Source organism: Mastigoproctus giganteus, chromosome 4 (genome assembly GCF_048544385.1).
Source record: "Mastigoproctus giganteus isolate SK-2022 chromosome 4, ASM4854438v1, whole genome shotgun sequence".
In the NCBI taxonomy this organism is placed as follows: Eukaryota; Metazoa; Arthropoda; class Arachnida; order Uropygi; family Thelyphonidae; genus Mastigoproctus; species Mastigoproctus giganteus.
In genome coordinates this window covers 11,512,328-11,529,863 of record NC_143578.1, presented here as the reverse complement: position 1 = coordinate 11,529,863, position 17,536 = coordinate 11,512,328, and the positions used below count along the sequence as shown (strand labels likewise).

At 39.3% G+C, this 17,536-nt stretch overlaps 1 protein-coding gene across 1 annotated transcript in view; it reads left to right on the top strand.

Moving 5' to 3' along the window:
- Positions 1-15,729, top strand: part of LOC150086405 (frequenin-2-like) — a 45,182-nt gene extending 29,453 nt beyond the window's left edge. The window contains exons 2-8 of the mRNA XM_090372569.1: positions 9,185-9,209; positions 10,032-10,080; positions 10,342-10,431; positions 11,856-11,934; positions 12,071-12,159; positions 14,773-14,850; positions 15,352-15,729. Of these exons, the coding sequence (XP_090228695.1) occupies positions 9,185-9,209; positions 10,032-10,080; positions 10,342-10,431; positions 11,856-11,934; positions 12,071-12,159; positions 14,773-14,850; positions 15,352-15,444 (503 nt within the window). The 3' untranslated portion in view covers positions 15,445-15,729. The remainder of the gene's footprint in view (positions 1-9,184; positions 9,210-10,031; positions 10,081-10,341; positions 10,432-11,855; positions 11,935-12,070; positions 12,160-14,772; positions 14,851-15,351) is intronic.
- Positions 15,730-17,536: the final 1,807 nt, after the last annotated feature.

Below are 17,536 nucleotides of genomic sequence, written 5' to 3'. Positions count from 1 at the left end.
ACATGACTTCCGTGGGGTCAAACAGTCTTACAGAGAACATTTCAGTGCATTGTGTCTATTATGTCTGTCTCCAGAGGCTTTGCTCTTCCTGTCTTCAATGAGCCATGCAGTTACCAGACTGAGACTGTCTGCTTTCAGCCTGGAACTTGGACGAAAAATAAAACAAAAGAAAACAAGAAAGGACTTATTCCAAATAAATAAAAGAAATTCAATAAGAAACAAAACCATTTAGCAATCTTCTTGAAATATTCACGATCTAAGAATTTTTTTTAATGTATTCAATACGCTTGTATTTAATCTGCAAGGAGTTTAATCCTTCAGAAAATGATTCTTCACATTGGGCATCAAACCAGGATTCCACAGTTGCTTTTTCCTCTTCATCATCTTTAAAATGAGGTTCCAAGAAGATGATATTTGAGGTTTATGAACAAATAATAGTCACTTGGGGATCAAAACCGAGTTTTAAGTGGGGAGGGGGTTTGATTGTTCAAATCTGCATTCATGAATTTTGGCCTAAGCAACCTGGGCTTTGTCCCAGTGCATTTGTCATGGAGAAGCAAAACCTGATGCCTCAATATTCCTGGTTTCTTTTCCAGAATTGCAGATTTTAACTTTGACATAAGGCTGGCAGAATGTTCTCCTGTTATTTTGGTTTAGGTTCAAGGTAATCAATTAACAACAACCCTTTGTGTCCCAGAAAATTGAAGCCAGTACTTCTCCAGGTGATGCCTGGGTTCGAAAATTTTTAAGGGTTGGAGATCCCTTGTGCTTCTACTGCATGCTTTCTGATTTGGATTCAAAATCGTAAAAATTTAGTCAAGTTTCATCACCGGTCACCAAATAAGATAAAAATCTATCTGGATTAGCAAGAATTAATTTTAAATTCTCTTTTGATAAGTCTATAAGTCCATCCTCTGATGTTTGTCATGAATGGAAAGGTTTCTTGGAACCCAACTTGCATAAATTGGACATTTCGAAATACTGATGTATTATTGTTATAAAGCTTCAATGGGAAAAATGCTAAGTACTTCTGAAGTTCAGACACTATAAGTCTTCTATTTTAAATTTATTTTCTTCAACAATGGCAGTTGTTTCAGAATTGATTGCTTCAGATGGCCGGCAAGAACGTGTTGAACCCTGCGGATCATCTTGCAACGTTAGCATACTTGAGTGATACCTTACCAGAACATTATTCATTCTTTCATGGATTTCTTTACCATTTCTGCTCTCTTCGGTCAAAAAAATGGTCAGTAAACGATACTCACTTGCAGGATATTCATTCTTCTTCCATCTACCAACAACTTCCATCTGATATTTGTAAAAGAACCATGTCGCTCTGGAAATGCTAACCATACTCGCATAGAGGACGTAACCTCTGTTTTATTGGACGCAGAAAAACTTTTCGAGTCATTGACCACTCTCTTCTTTAAAAAGACTATTGACAATTCTTCCAAAATCTAACAAATAATCCAAAAGCTAAAGAAATACAAACTCCATTGACCCAATTGCCAACTTGTTAGATACATTTGATGGATGCAATTCAAGTTAGTATTAGTAAATATTACCGATAAACGTTTAGATAAAGCACAATCGATTTCAGATATTTACTAACGTGGTTAGATGGGCAACTCACTCTATTGGAGTTGATTTTAGCCAAAAGGAGGTCACGCGCATGATTATAAAACAGATTGCGTTTGAAATGATCAAAAGCAAATAAATAATCTTCAAATTACATTGCGGTTTTTACCATTATAATGATTACTTCAAAAAATGTTTTCTGTTTCAACAAACTAGACAGAATCAATCTCCTCCATCTCACCATTCTTATGTATTTCCTGATGATGCCTTTTTCGTTACTTTTCAACAAAATCCCCTTTGGGGTCAACACACTTTTGTCACAGATGCTGCAATGCGTTGATTCCGGCTGCAAAAAAATTTTTCTCTTGGACTTCCAGGAATGCATCCGCTGCAGAGTATCTGTCGGTGGGAAAATGGACGATAGGCAGGTATATTTTTTAAATTAAGAATAGGTGAAAGTCCATGGTGCTAGACCTGATGAATATAGAGAATGGTCCAAGATTTCAAAGATGCATTTATGCAGTACATCCATAGCACTGATAGACTTGTAAGCAAGCGTATTTTCCTGGTAAAACAAGACTTCTTTTGTCTTTGATGTTTTCACGCAAACGCCTCACAAGGTCTGTATCATATGCCCCTCTGACTGTGTGGCCTTTCTGAAGGCCTTTCTTCCCAACCAGAAGTCAAAAAATCTTTTATTTATATTTTCATTCGATGTTATTTACGTTTAGATTTCATTCCTTATTTAAATTCAGATTTTCTTTACATTTCACTGGTTATTAACACCCAGATTTTATTTGTAATCCACACCTCGATCCATCTCTTGATCAAATTTAAACCTTGTAACGGGCGAATTACAATCGAGGATGGTTTCAGTTTCCAGGGATTATTGCTAATACTTCTCCTCCTCCCCTCGCTTCGATGGAGTGTTGTGTTACCTTCATTTACATACTTGCTCGTGGAACTCCAGGGAGGTTATCGATGTCCGCCAGCAGATAAGTGATGCCGAGTATGGCGCGTTAGGATGAGCTTCGAGCAGACGACACGCACACGATGTTAACACGACCCCGCCCCAGCGGAGGTGGTGATAATTAACGCTTTACGCAGACATCGCTGTAAATTAAATAACCGGCGACTCGTTCCATGGGAAAGAATCAGTTCAGTTATGGAGAAGTTTTGAATTATTACTGAAGAGCAGTCTCTCACATGGATTCTCCACAGCTAATTATAGGAACACCTGGCAGCCGTGAATCATGGAACGGTGGAAAGCATCTCTGGACGTGAAACAGAAGCGATGAAATTCAGCAACGCAGAAAACAGACCAAGAGAATTACAGAACGTTACATATATACAGGGTGTCACAGAAGTTCGTCCTCATAGGGGCATATTACATTGTTACTGATACCATCAACAGGAGTTCCCAAAAATTCGAAGAAACTTGCTGGAGCAATCTGAAGCCACGCTTGATCTATCAGACTTTGAAAAAGGTCTTATCGTGGATGCACGTTTATGAGGATCCATGATTCAAGAAACGAAAGACATAACTGGTTTCTCAAAGCATCCATCTCAAAACTTTTTAATGAGTGGAAAGCAAGAGGTTCTTCCACGTCTCAAAGGCGTAAATATGGCAGAAAAACAATACTTCAAGAGGGACTGTATGGGAAAATAGGACAGCCAGTGCGCAGCAAGTAACATCTGAATTCAACTAAGCCCAGAACTTCCCTATTTAAACCCATACCATGGACAGCAAAATGTTTCACTTGTTTCAGAGAAAAATGGGTTTGCAGTGGTGCCAAGTACGTCGTGATTAGAAAGTGGAACAGCGGAAGAATGTCAGGTGGTCAGATGAACCACGATACACTTTGTTTTGCACTGATGGTACGCAGTGTTGCGAGAACCTCACGAAGCGACGGACCCTGCTTGCCTTGTTAAGACTACCCATGCATCTGGAGGTATCATGGTAAGATGAATGTTTTGTTGGTACGCGCTGGGTTCGCTGATATCGGTGGAAGGTCGAATGTCATCCATGGATTACGTAAATTTTGCATCAGATCAGCTGCATTCTTCAATTTACTCCGGTGATGACCATTTTATGGATGACAATGCAATAGAGCATCGTGTCAGAATCGTACAAGGATAGTTTGGAGAACATACCATCATCTTTCCTGATTCTCACGTTCACTTGACCTCAGTCCCATTTAGAATGAGTAGGACATGCTGGAGAGAGCCATCCGGCAAGGAAGTCCTCTTGCTTCAATTTTGTTGCAGCTGCGCGATATTTTGCTGGAAGAATGGTTATAAATAGACCAAAACTCACTAAAACACCTGATAGAATCCATACTAAATAACAGTGGATAAATGGGGCTTTAAATCCACTAGACAAACTGCACTAGAATGCTTTACATCAATATTGAAGACAGATGGGTAAGTGGAAGAAAACGACACCAGGAAAACCAGAAAGAGGAAAAACTTAAAAAGAGAATGGAAAAACTTGGAGAACACAGACGGAGAGTACGATAAGGCAAAAAATTTCTATCCATTATAAAATACCTGCGTGCAAATGTTATACCTGCAATTTAGCACGGGATTTGGTGAGCAGTAAAAGCACGCGACATGGCCTTGTATTTCAAAGAGCAAACACTAACAGAAATCAATTAACTAGGGTGCTGACTGCTACAGCGCGCCTTGTTCTGGGAAGAATTATCAGGTATGGCAAACAGCCCATGTTCTAAGAAACAGAATGTCTTGGGAAATAAAGGCACGCAGATAATTACTAGTTATAAGGGGAAGTAATTAATATTTAAGGCCTCATTTACGAATCACATGATCAAGAACTCTCATTAAAGAAAGATAATCGCTCTCTCTGTATGTTGGGTGTATTCCTTTGTGCATTCCTTAAATGCTTCGTTTTTATACTACAGCTGAACAAAGTTTGGGTCCCACATCGAGGGGTTGTCTTGTTGTTGGGTTTTAGGAGCATAAGCGATTAATTGCGTGTGTTCTGAGGTCTATTTTTTGTTTTCTTGGATGAAAAACCCGAGTTTCTTGGAGAAAAAAACCATGCTACAATTGCCTGAGACCGAATAACTCAGCCAAGCTGTGAAAGACAGATTATTATTATTATCTTCCAGTCAGGGATCGTAAAAGATAGTGAGGCAGGAGTATCAGCTTTCCCGGACCCGGGACATTGTACACGGAACCAGACCATTGTCATAAGTTCCAGAAGACGTCAGTTGAATGAATAAAGGAGGAAGATGAAAAGTTGGTTCTGTTAGTTCGAAGCTGGACAGTAACTGGATGTTGGCTGATTGCGACATATGTTCGGACTGGTTTTGAAAGGAGAGGGGGAAGTATGTAGATGTCATTGAAGATAAGCATAGGAGCAGAAGAATCCTTTTTGTGAGATATCAGACAGGACTGAGTTTTAGAAGGGTTGAAAGCAACTAAGTTATCTTTGACCTAATGGAGAATTATCTGGAGATCAGCATATAAGAATTTGGTAGTGAATATTCGAGGAGTTGAAGCTGTTTGTGCATGGAAAGATTTCTCAAACTGGAAGATGGCATGCAATGTGCTGTCATCAGCAAAACTATGGATAGGATTTCCGGTCAATGGAAGACGGTCATTAATATACAAGAGAAAAAGAGTGGGAGAAAGAACTGAACCTTCGGGAACACGTGCATTAGTGGAGAAGTTAGAAGACAGAGAGTCATCTACCATCACCCTAAATGAGCGGTCAGGGAGAAAACTGGATAACCAATACTAAAAACAGTTGGCAAACCATAAGATGGAAGCTTGTTTAGAAGACCTTTATGCCAAACACGATCAAAAGCCTTTGAAATGTCAAGAGCAACTGCTTGTGTTTAACCAAACTTTTTCATTTAATATGTCCCTAGATGGGTAACATAAGCCAGAATATCACCAGTGGATGGACACTGATGGAATTCATTCTGGCGATCATTGATCAGATGGAAGGTTTCTTGATAGTTTAAGAGTTGGTGGTTAATTGATTTCTCTATTACTTTAGAAAGGGTAGAAGTAATTGCAATGGGACAATAATTGGATGGGAAGGATTTGTCACCCTTTTTGGAACTGGCTGGATATGAGCAAATTTCCAAGCAGAAGGGAAAATACGTTTGCAATAAATTTAAAATTAGCATTAGTAGAGGCATTTGATGCAAGAAAGCAAGCTTATGCAGCATCAGCCAAAAAAAAAAAAAAAAAAAAAAACCCACTTCCACTTCACCCCTCTGTTCGTTCAAAATACCGGTCCAGCTGAGCCTTAAACTTATTTAGGCTATCAACCTCCACCACAAGGGATGGCAGTCTGTTCCACCAACCAACCACCCGCTGGCTAAAGGCAAATTTCCGCACGTCTATCCTACATCTGTCTTTCCTCAATTTGAATTTATGCCCTCTCAGGTGATTTTTCTGAGCTAGAGGAAGAATCCCATCAGCATTGAGCATGCTTAAACCATTCAAGGCTTTATACACCTCTATCAGATCACCTCGCTGGTGCCTAGTCTCCAGACACTGTAATTTGCAAAACTTAAGCCTTTCCTCGTAAGAGCACCCCTTTGTTCCATTCACTAATCTTGTTGCCCTTCTCTGTACTCGTTCCAGCAGCTCTACATCCTTCTTGAAATGAGGCCTCCAGACCTGTATACAGTACTCTAGGTGTGGCCTGACCATTGCCTTATACAATGGAATAATCACCTCCTTATCCCTGCTGGAAAAATTCCTGTATATCATTGACAATACTCCATGAGCTACTCTTGCAGCCCGTCTGCACTGCTCAGAGAACTTCATATCTGCCTGCACAATCACCCCCAAGTCCCTTTCATTCTCTACCACTGTCAGTGTAGTACCACAGAGTTGATACGTTGCCCTGGGGTTGCTGTTTCCCATGTGTAGTACTTTACATTTGTCAATGTTAAACTTCATTTGCCACCTCGAAGCCCATCTGCTCAACCTTTCCAGATCCTGTTGCAGCAGTGTAGTGTCAGTAGTGTCCTTGACAACCCTGCCAACCTTTGTATCATCTGCAAACTTGGACATTAAGCTTGATATACCATCATCAATATCATTTATAAATACAGAAAACAATAATGGACCCAACACTGAGCCCTGAGGGACTCCACTAATAACATTAGTCCACGATGAGCAGTGTCCATTGATTACCACTCTCTGTCTTCTCCCACTCAACCACCCCTTTATCCATAGCAGCAATTTGCCTCCAATGTCACACTGCTCCAATTTGTGTAGCAGTCTTCCATGTGCAACAGTATCAAAAGCCTTTCTAAGATCCAAGTATATAATATCAAAGTTATTCCCTGCATCCAGTTCTTTTGTGACTGCATCATAGTATCCAATCAAGTTGGTCAGGCAAGACTTCCCCTTAACAAAACCATGCTGTGTCTGAGCTATAACTGAAGTCTTGTCTAAATGATCCTGCAGTGCTTCTTTAACCAGTGCCTCCATTAATTTTCCTGGAACAGAAGTTAAGCTCACAGGTCTATAGTTTCTTGTGTCAGCCTTTGATCCTCCTTTGTGAATTGGGGTCACATTTGCACATTTCCAGTCTATGGGTACCTCCCCTGAGTCCAAGGAAGCTCTCATAATTATGGCTAAGGGTTTGCTTACTTCCTTTGCTGCCTCCTTTAATATAACTGGATAGATCCCATCCACCCCGGGTGCCTTTCTTGTGTTTATCTTCAACAGTTTCTCCTCCACTTTACTCCCAGTTATTTCAAGATTCTGTAGCTTACTGCTAGAGTTGAATACACCTCTGGCATTCCCCTTGCTGAATAACTCCTCATGTGTGAATGTCGATGCAAAATATTCATTTAGTTTGTTAGCTACCTGAGCAGGATCATCAACAGTTGACCCATCAATATCAAGTGGACCAATCTGATTCATCCCCTTCCTTCTAGAGTTTACATAAGTAAAGAACTCTTTGCTGTTTTTCTTTGCATCCCTTGCCAAGGATTTCTCGTAATCTGCCTTCGCCTTCCTAACCTCCTTTGTAACTTGGTTGCATATCAACTTGTATCTATCATAGGCTTCTGTGTCATGTGTTAATTTGTAAGTATCCCATGCATTTTTCTTCTCTGCCATATGCCTCATTAGTTCATCTGACATCCATTTTGGCCTAAACCTTGAACAATATTTCTTAGTTGGTATGTAAAGCCTAGTAGCTTCCAAGATATGTTCTTTGAATGCTTCCCATTTTGAATTTGCTGTTGGTAACATCATCAGTTGGTCCCACTGTATAGAATTTAAATACTGTCTCAGTCCATCGTAGTCGCCTTTACGGAAGCAATAACCCTTCCCTTTACCCCTAATGGTAGTTACCTCTTTCAGTAAATCCCACTTCAGCACACTGTGATCACTGCCACCTAGTGGTTCATTTATCTGCAGATTCTTAATGCATGAAGAATCACTGCTGATAATCAAATCAAGAGTATTACTCCCTCTAGTTGCCTCCTGAACATGCTGATGTAGAAAACAATCATCCAATAAATCCACAAAAGCCCTGCTAGTGTGTGAGTAACCAGCCCCCAAATTCCAGTCAATATCTGGGAAATTAAAATCTCCCATTATAAGACTCTCTGATTTACTGGCCCACTCTATTTCCCTGTACAGTTCCTTATTATACTCATCAGAGTCATTAGGCCTATAGCACACTCCTACTCTCAATTTTGATCTCCCAATGCTTATGTCACACCAAACTGACTCAACACTGCACTGTCCAGCGATGTCGACTGGCTTCACTTCCTTGGTTTTTATGTGTTTCTTAACTAATAGCATAACCCCTCCCCCCTTCCTATCCTGTCTATCCTTTCTGTAGACGTTGTACTCCCCAAATTGCAGTTCTGCATCCCTTATATCTGTGTGACACCACGTCTCTGATATCCCAACAATATCTGCCTTTGATGTTTTGAGCAATACCTCAAATTCATCAAATTTATTTACTAAACTCCTAGCATTGGTGTACACGCAAGTATACCTGCACCTGTTTCTATTCTTAGCTACCCTAACACAACCCATGTGTTTATTTGTACCGCAATGGCTCCCAGCAGTCTCTGAAATACCATGCATCTTGTTTTTCAGGCTTCTGCTCATTCTAATAGAAGCAGTGCAAGAACCTCTTTCACCTCTGCCATAAGAAAGTGTAAAAATCTCAGAAGCACAAATTTTCTAAGTAAGTGATAAAACACAATCAGGACCTGGAGCTTTCTTGGCATCAAGATTGTTTAAAATTCTCTTGACATCCTTTTGATATTATGATAGCGCAAAAAATAATTTTAATGGGTTTTTTTACAACGTGTCTGAGTTAGTCGGTCTCAGACGAGGCTAGCTTTCCTTGTATCTTTGTTCCACTTCTAGAGAGGACCAAGGATACAAGGTTTCTTTCCCCCGACAAAGTTGCCACTACTTTTTGAACAACCCTGCTTTAAGATTTAGTGTTGTAAAATATTCTACGCATTTGATAGAAATTTGAGCTTTTTTTTCAGATTAAAATTAAAAACACAAATAAATGAAAACGTAATTTAGTTGTTACAACTGGATGTAAATATTTAAATATAACTTTTTGTCTTTCCAGTTTCTGAAAAAGAAGTGAGGCAGTGGTGAGTATTTTTTGTTCTTTACTCTTCGCTTATTCAAACTTTACGAGTTGCATGCATTTTGGATATTGGTTGATTGGTGATAAATAAATTAATTAATAAAAGTTTTCATTTCATTAGATTATAACGCACTAAACCTCCGCAGGGTGGCATGATCCCACATTCTTCTTTCATGGGGCGTTTACTAGCACCTCTACAAATCCATCCAGGAACAATAACCCTTTGATTTATACAATAATCAGTGCAGAAAATGAGTTCCGTGTTAGGAGGACGAGTTTCCTTAAAATTTTTCATGGTAAATGACTTTCTCTTTCTGTACGACTCCATCACAAGAAGGTTTTCCTGAAGTCAAGAGCTACAAGGAGACGTATGTGACGTGAGAGATTGATGGGATTAGCTTACCAATGCGCTCTCTCCTTTGCTGAAGGAGAATGGATATCTTCAATCGAAACCACAACATATTGATTAGATCGGCCGCTGTGTCTTCCAGACGTTATAACTACCTTTTCTCTTTGCTTCAACTACTCATTTGTCACCGAAGAATGTGGGTTGATCCTATTACAGAAAGACAATGGATAGTCTTCGTATGGCAGGTCTTTTATTAGAAAGACAGCTGGACAGGAAATGTGTTTTGTGGGAAAAAGAACCTTAAGAGACAGCATGTCTTCTGTCAAGAAAAGTTCAAAGGGTCCTACAGGAGGTAGATGCAAAAGAAGGCGTAATATCAGTGCATTATAATCTAATGATTTCATTGTGACACTTTTTTTTGCTTCATCGTATACACATACTCATTTTATCTAACGTAAGTTAAATTCAACTTTGCAGGCACAAAGGATTCCTCAAAGATTGTCCCAATGGTCTTCTTACAGAGCAGGTAGGTGGCACTGCGGTGTAAAATTAAGCAATTCAAATTGTAAGCATTGCCAAGCCGGCAACAGCCTTGTTAACAAATTTCCGTGGCCATAATCTAGTAAGGGCCTCCCGGTTGTCATGGCAACGATTATTCTTAAACAAGATCGTAATGCGCTATAGTAAGTGCTCCATCAAACCCAAGGCGCACTGCAAGAAAATTGAAAATTTTTAGTTTTTGGAAAAACGTGCGCTTAATGGATTTATTTTCTCTTTCTTTCTCTAGGGTTTTCTTCGTATTTACAAACAGTTTTTTCCACAAGGAGATCCCTCGAAATTTGCCTCTTTGGTCTTCAGGGTCTTCGACGAAAATAAAGTAAGTACCAACCAGGATCTTTAAAGATTTAATGTTTCAAAATCATATTCGGTGACTGTTCTAACGCGAACCAAAATCCAACATTCATCGAAGAAGAAAAATCCTTTCTAGCTCATCTTTCACCAGTGTCATCCCATCTCGTTTAGACATATTGATAGAAATCTCTGGGAGTCACCATCACATTCGCTGAAATATCAGTTGCTAAGCAACGGAAACATTATAAAGTAAATGCTTTGGTTTCTCTCCCTTTTCCTCTTTAGAGATGTCTAAATCTCTCTCTCGGCACTTTTATTGAGTTCTATCTGAAGAAAGATTTCGTTTCTGGTGTTTTGATGGCTGAGACCACAATAAAGGTTGCTATTTCAGACGATTATCGAGTGGATCGTTTCTTTTTACTTGATAATACTTTTATTTTTGTGGATTGAATATTAGATTTAGAAGCTATATATTTTACACTGTTCTTTGAACTTCGGTATAAGTAAAAAGATCAAAGCTATTTAGCTTCTAGTGAATTCTAAGAACTCTTGTTCATTTTTCAACCAATAAATCGAAGGCGAACTTCACTTTAACCTCTTCTAACTTGTCATTTGCTGTATTTGATATTCTCAGCTGCATTAAAAGATAGTTCGCACTCTTTTGACAATCCTTGAAGGTATCCAAGTCATTCTGAAGTTGCACTGATTGATGCTGATCTTTAACCACTCTCCACAATCTTCACATCATCTGCAAATTTTAATATCATGCCTTCTATACCTTCGTCGATGTCACTTGTAAAAACTAGAAACAACAACGGTCCCAGCATCGATCATAATGTACCATGATGGTCTAGGGAATTGTCGATCCAGTCTAAGGGCAGAGGTGTTTAGCCTGAGGAAGAGGTATCAAAGATTAAGAGCTCATGGTAAGGCTGTTGCCCTGGTTAGTAGAGAGTTGTTTAGGATTTAGGACTTGCAACAGTGACCCGTGGGGCCAGTTAAATAAGATTTGCAGAAACAAATTAAATATTAATAATTTAATTACCACTGTTATATTTGATAATAAGGAGTCCTCTGATTGGTATACTACTACACTGGTGTGCAAAATTTAAGGACCAGTCAGGTCCCTAAATTTTCATCCCTAATGTGACCTTTAATGTTGCTCATAAAAGTGGTTTAACACGAATATGGAAACTTCCTGGTTTGCCACCTGGTTCCCCGTGCCTAGGCTCTAATGAGCCTAGGAACGGGGAACCAGGTGGAACAATGTATTACCTTGCAGGGGGGGCCTTTTGGGGTAGTCTTTATTAAAAGACTGAAAGATAAGATGTTCTTTTCTTGTACCCAATGAAGTTTTTATGATGACTTATTGAATGTTAAACCAGTCATTGCGAATTAAATCTTTCACTCACTAAATGCATATTCTCTTTGATCTTCTTTTGAATTCAGGATGGCACAATAGAATTTGAAGAGTTCATCCGGGCACTTTCGGTAACGTCAAGAGGAAGTTTGGAGGAAAAACTCGTCTGTAAGTAACAAAAATCAAAAATAGAACACACTTTCTTAGATCGGATAGCTGGACGCTGTAAAAGTTTCTTTTATATCAACCATTCAATTTTGCTACATCTTTCTATCTTTCACTAAAAACTGATAATTCCTTACAGGGGCATTCAAACTGTATGACGTAGATAATGATGGCTACATCACTAGGGAAGAGATGTATAATATTGTCGACGCCATATATGAAATGCTGGTAAGTGTTCGATTTGCAATCGAAATTTATTTTAAATTGAGTAAGAAATTATTTTTGAGGCTCATAACCTGCGAGACCATGCAACTTTCAGCATTTTGGGCCCTATCCAAAAAAAAAGGATGGACGCCCCCTTTTTGGCTACTGTACTTGAGAAATGTTTATCAAATCCTCACCATGTGATTTATGCCTTTTTCTTCTTAAGTATAGAAGATTTCATCCACAATATGTAGATTCCTTTGCGGAGTTATGGGGCTATAGGATCATAATTGACCTTAAAATCTTCCCAAAAACCAGCATGCTGATCCAACTTTTCCTTTTCGAGTATAGGTTTCTGTGCAACTATCGAATCGGAATTCATTCCAAAACCTTTCCATTGTTCGAAGGGACTAACAGAACATACGATGAAAATTTTGGTGTTAAGCTGCCATCAAGTTGCCAAATTTCAACTGGATTGATTTTAATAAAATTTGATATACCTCGACAAATCTTTCTGAAAGGCCCAAATATAAAATTTCATCGCAATCCATTGGCAGTAGAGCTGCCAATAGATGGATTAGGACTACCCAAGAACGAACTCATCTATCTGCCAATGTATAATATGTCCATAAATTGTGCTTGCGCTCTCTGCTAAATCTTCCTGATTCGCTTTATAAATAAACCAAGTTTCCCGGGAGTGAAGTCCATAAAAGTTCCTCACATCATTTATAAGAGTCAAACCCGGACCTTTTCTACCCTTTGGTGAAGAGGTCGGTGGTTAAAACAATTGTACTACCCGTTCAGACTATTACATGCGGGCAGATGGACAGGGTGAATATAGCAGACGATGTATGCATTTGCGAACGTGCTCAAAGATGTAAGTTAGAGGGTATTCCATGCCATCATACTTGAAATTGAGCTTTTGACTCTTGAACAATGGTAGAATCACTACTTGATGTAGTGATTCTACCATTGTTCGAAGCATCACTGGAGTTTTTTGATGTCTTTCAGCATGGACTGTGAATTTTCATGGGTCTTCTACGCTCAGTTGTGGTTGTGGTTGTTGGCATGATGAAGAAATCCCAGGCCCCCAGCAACTGCCGCCACAGAAGAGCGTTGCAAAAATGAGACATTAATCCTAGAAGATTGCTGTATTAGCCTCAAAGAAATAGCAGCAGAACTAGAGTAGGGTATGTCTCCCTGACTCGTTCTAGCAACTCTACATCCTTCATAAAATGAGCCTCCAGACTTGCACGCAGTGCTCAAGGCGTGACCTGACCATTGCCTTATACAAGGGCATAATCACTTTCTTATCCCTGCTAGCAAAGTTCCTGTATCTAATTGACAAGACCCCATGAACTGCTCTGACAGCCTGTCTGCACTGCTCAAAAAACTTCATATCCTACTGCACAATTACCTCCAGTTGCCACTTCTCAGCCCATCTGCCCAACTTTTCCAGATTCTGTTGCAGTAGCGTACTGTCACTGAGAACCCTGCTAACCTTTGTATCATCTGAAAACGTGGACATTAAACCGGATATACCTTCATCAATATTATTGATAAATATAGAAAACAACAATGGACCCAACGCCGAACCCTGGGGGACTCCACTAATAACATTAGTCCGCAAAGAGCACTGTCTATTGATTACCACTCTGTCTTCTTCCACTCAACTATCCGTTTATCCATAGCGGCAACTTGCTCTTAGTGCCACAATGTTCCATCGTTCAGGTAGCAAATTGTGCAGAGCAATTTGCACAGGATAACCCTATAAAATCTTTATTGTGAGGACTCTAAAATAAGATTGTTCCAAGTTTTGTTATTTAAAGGTTATTAAACATTCTCCGAAGATAAGAAGATAACCTGAAGTAAATGTCATATAATCTTTATGCGGATGACTTGTCTGTCTATTGACAGCTTTCTGGTTTTGTCGATAACAACTAATGGGCCCAAGCCAAACCATGAAAGGAGCCCCATACCATGGCACTGCCTCCACCAAACTTCATTGTTGGGAGGATACAATCAGGAAGGAACTGTTCCCCTGACATTCACCACACCCAAGAACGGTCATCAGACTGGTAGAGTGCGAACCTTGACTCGTCTCTCCATAGGACTGTTTTCCACTGCTCCACAGTCCAGGATTCGGGCGTCATTTGTTGAGGTGATTAATGGCTTGTGAACAACTGCAGACCATTGTAACCCATACCATGGAGCGTCCTTCTTATTGTACTAGTGCTGACACTAGTCCCAGTACTCTCACAGAGGGTTTGTGCGACTTGAGACAATGGCTAATTACGATTTGGCTCACAGTTCTTTGTAGAATTCTCTTGTCTCGTTCTGTTAGTTTTCAGGGTTTACCAGGCCAGACTGAATCTGCCATTTTTGGCAGATTCAGTCCCATTCCTTTTCCATTTGCAAATGACGTCACTAACCGTTGACCTAGAGATCCCCAGAGTGACTGCGATGTCTCGTACAGAATGCTTGCTTATGTGGCATCCTATTATCATTCCACGTTAGAAGTCTGTTAAACGTGTCATCTTTTGCAATTGTCTGCTCGAAGCCCATTGTGTGTCTGTGACGTTCATATATGTTTCATAACAAGTTCATGCATGTTTTTTATTGTGCTTTTATTTGCAGGGCACCCAAGAAAAGACTCAAGACGAGGAAGATGATCCAAGGAAGCGCGTGGACAGGATCTTTGAGCAGCTAGATAAGGTATTGTTCACCAAAGTAATTTTCGAAGATCTAAGTTTATTTTTCCACATGTCATCAAGAACTGCATGCGTCTGAGGAGAACAAAAGGAGTCGCTTGTTCTCCTTCGAGGAGCTTTTTGTTCTTCCTACGATCTAAAGAAGCTTATATTAGAAAATTTATCTCTTCCTTAATTTATCTCTTCCTTAATCCTTTGGCACAAAGGACAAAGTCCAAGCCTTAATTCCTTGCTGATTAATCTATCTTTTGATGGTAATTGCAACGCAGTAGCGTATTTTCGTCACGTGACTTTGCACTTTGACGTAATCGCATTTAAAAATTGTAGAAATATTTCATTTAATTTTTGTCTGGGAACTCTTTTAATCAAAGAAAATTTTCTTAATTTTACTTTCTTAATTATTTGGAAAGCGCTATAGAAAAATGATTGAAAATTAATTTATAAATTATTAATTAATTAAAAAAAAAGATGGCGAGGATTTTTAACTATTTTTTCTCTCCTGCAGAATCAAGACAACAAGTTGTCCTTAGAAGAATTCAAAGAAGGCTCTCGACAAGACCCAAAGATTGTTCAGGCCCTTACACTTTATGCCCCTTAAATCGCCTTTGTAATCCAAGGATGGGGGTGAACTTGGGGGTTGCCATAAAGTCGGATCTGGTTTTTATATATTGTCCCATAGTTAATGTCGTTCAGCGAGTAGCTGAGTGACTTTTTCCAACTGCCTCATGATGCACTTCCTGCCTTTTGCACCCCCTCTGTACATTACAGACTGAACCTCATCACTAGTGGAGACACCAAGCGTCCATTCCTTAAAACATTCCAGTATTTGTTTGTTCTGTAATTTCAATTTCTTATTCTTGAGAAAGTAAACATTTCTCTACAATCTTGGGTTTCTGTGTTTTTTTTTCTTTTATTTAATTTTATTCTTAATATTATAATGTACAGTCGGTGTCAAAAAAATTGGTCGCCCCTAAAAGTGTCGATTAACTTTTTCGTAATTTATTAACTTGATTCAGATCTGGGGAAGGGATCACTGTCGTCTTCCTCGTGCTCTGAAACCATCTTACATGCATTTGTTGTAGTGGAAGATCCTCATTGATGTTCAGATATTGTCTGGCATTCATTGGACATGGTTTCGTGGCATACCCGATCCCCCAGTGGAGCAGGAAACAAGAGCATGCCAGAGATACCATATCCCACATCATACTTCCAGCAATCTGTACAGTCAGTACTTAACAAGATGGTTCCACTTAAAGAATTCCTTGCTTTGTAAGGAATTCGTGAAGTGAAATTGTAAATTCTTTCAAGGAAGCAAGGAGTTCTTGAAGTGGAATTGTGGATTCCTTCAAGGAAACAATGAATTTTTGAAGTGCAGTTCTGGATTCTTTCAAGGAAGCAATGTATTCTTGAAGTGAAATTGTATATTCTTTCATGGAAGCAAGGAATTCTTGAAGCGGAATTGTAGATTCCTTCAATGAATTCTTCGAGGAAGCATGGAATTCTTGAAGTGGAATTGTGGATTCTTTCATGGAAGCAAGGAATTCTTGAAGTGGAATTGTAGATTCTTTCAAGGAAGCAAGGAATTCTTAAAATGTGCAGGGTGCAAAATTCATTATGCAATCGCCAATTCTCTAACACCCACTTTTCCTCCCGTTTTCTCCAAACAGCATTGCGCAATCGCCATACATCTGTTTTTAAGTACTCCTGCTTGTTTTTGAAGTCTAATCATTTGCATATATCAGAGAGAAATCTTTATTGCAACACTACCATGTACTGACATACAAATTTTCAAACATTTCCATTGACTCTTTTAAGATGTGACAATTTTTCTGACACCGTGTATATAAATGATTTAGTTTAGCTCAATTTGTTTAATCTACAGTGCCTTATAAAAAGTATTGGAACACTTGAAAAAACATAACTTCAAATACAGGTGGAATTTTGCCTCAAACTTCGTCTGGAACATGCCGATCTTTTTCATCATATCTAAGGATGTAAGAACGGAGGTGGGAGGGAGGTGTACACGTCACGTTTGGTGTCAAAGTCACGCGTACAACGCCGGAAAAAATGTCCCTCGCGATAAGCAATAGAGATAAAGCACACCACTCCGGAAAAGAAAGATAGCCACGAAGGAAACCTTATCAGTGATCGATCTTCGGCTATAAGAAGCAACGCGCGAACAATCGGCTCGCAGTTGAACATAAGAGTGCGCGAAGATAAAAGAGCAACGTCTGCAACCCTTGAAGAAAAACAGAAAAGTTCCTTAAAGTTTTTGAGAGCGAAATATTTCGCGCATTCTACAAAGGAAAGGTTTGTTGTTGTTGATGTGGTGACGTCACATCTCGCGTTCCAATAATGGCGTTATTTTTATATCAGTGAGCAGACGACAACTGGAAGATCACCAACATTTGGATTGATGTGAGGAGGATCTCGTATCGCGATATTTTGGATACTTAGAGGGCAAAGTCAGACTAAAGAGAGAGAAAGATAAATTAAAATCAGACTGAGAAAGAGAGAAAGATAAATCAAACCTTCCATTATCTCCCGGAAGGTGTGAAAAAACAGCAAGGCCTCAAGTTTCAAGTCTGGTTGAACTAAATGAGCCACGCCTATGAAAGCCAATTTTATTACTTAATACAAAATGCAGACATCGTGCGTACATACACTTAGCACCTGTTTTAAGATCGTCT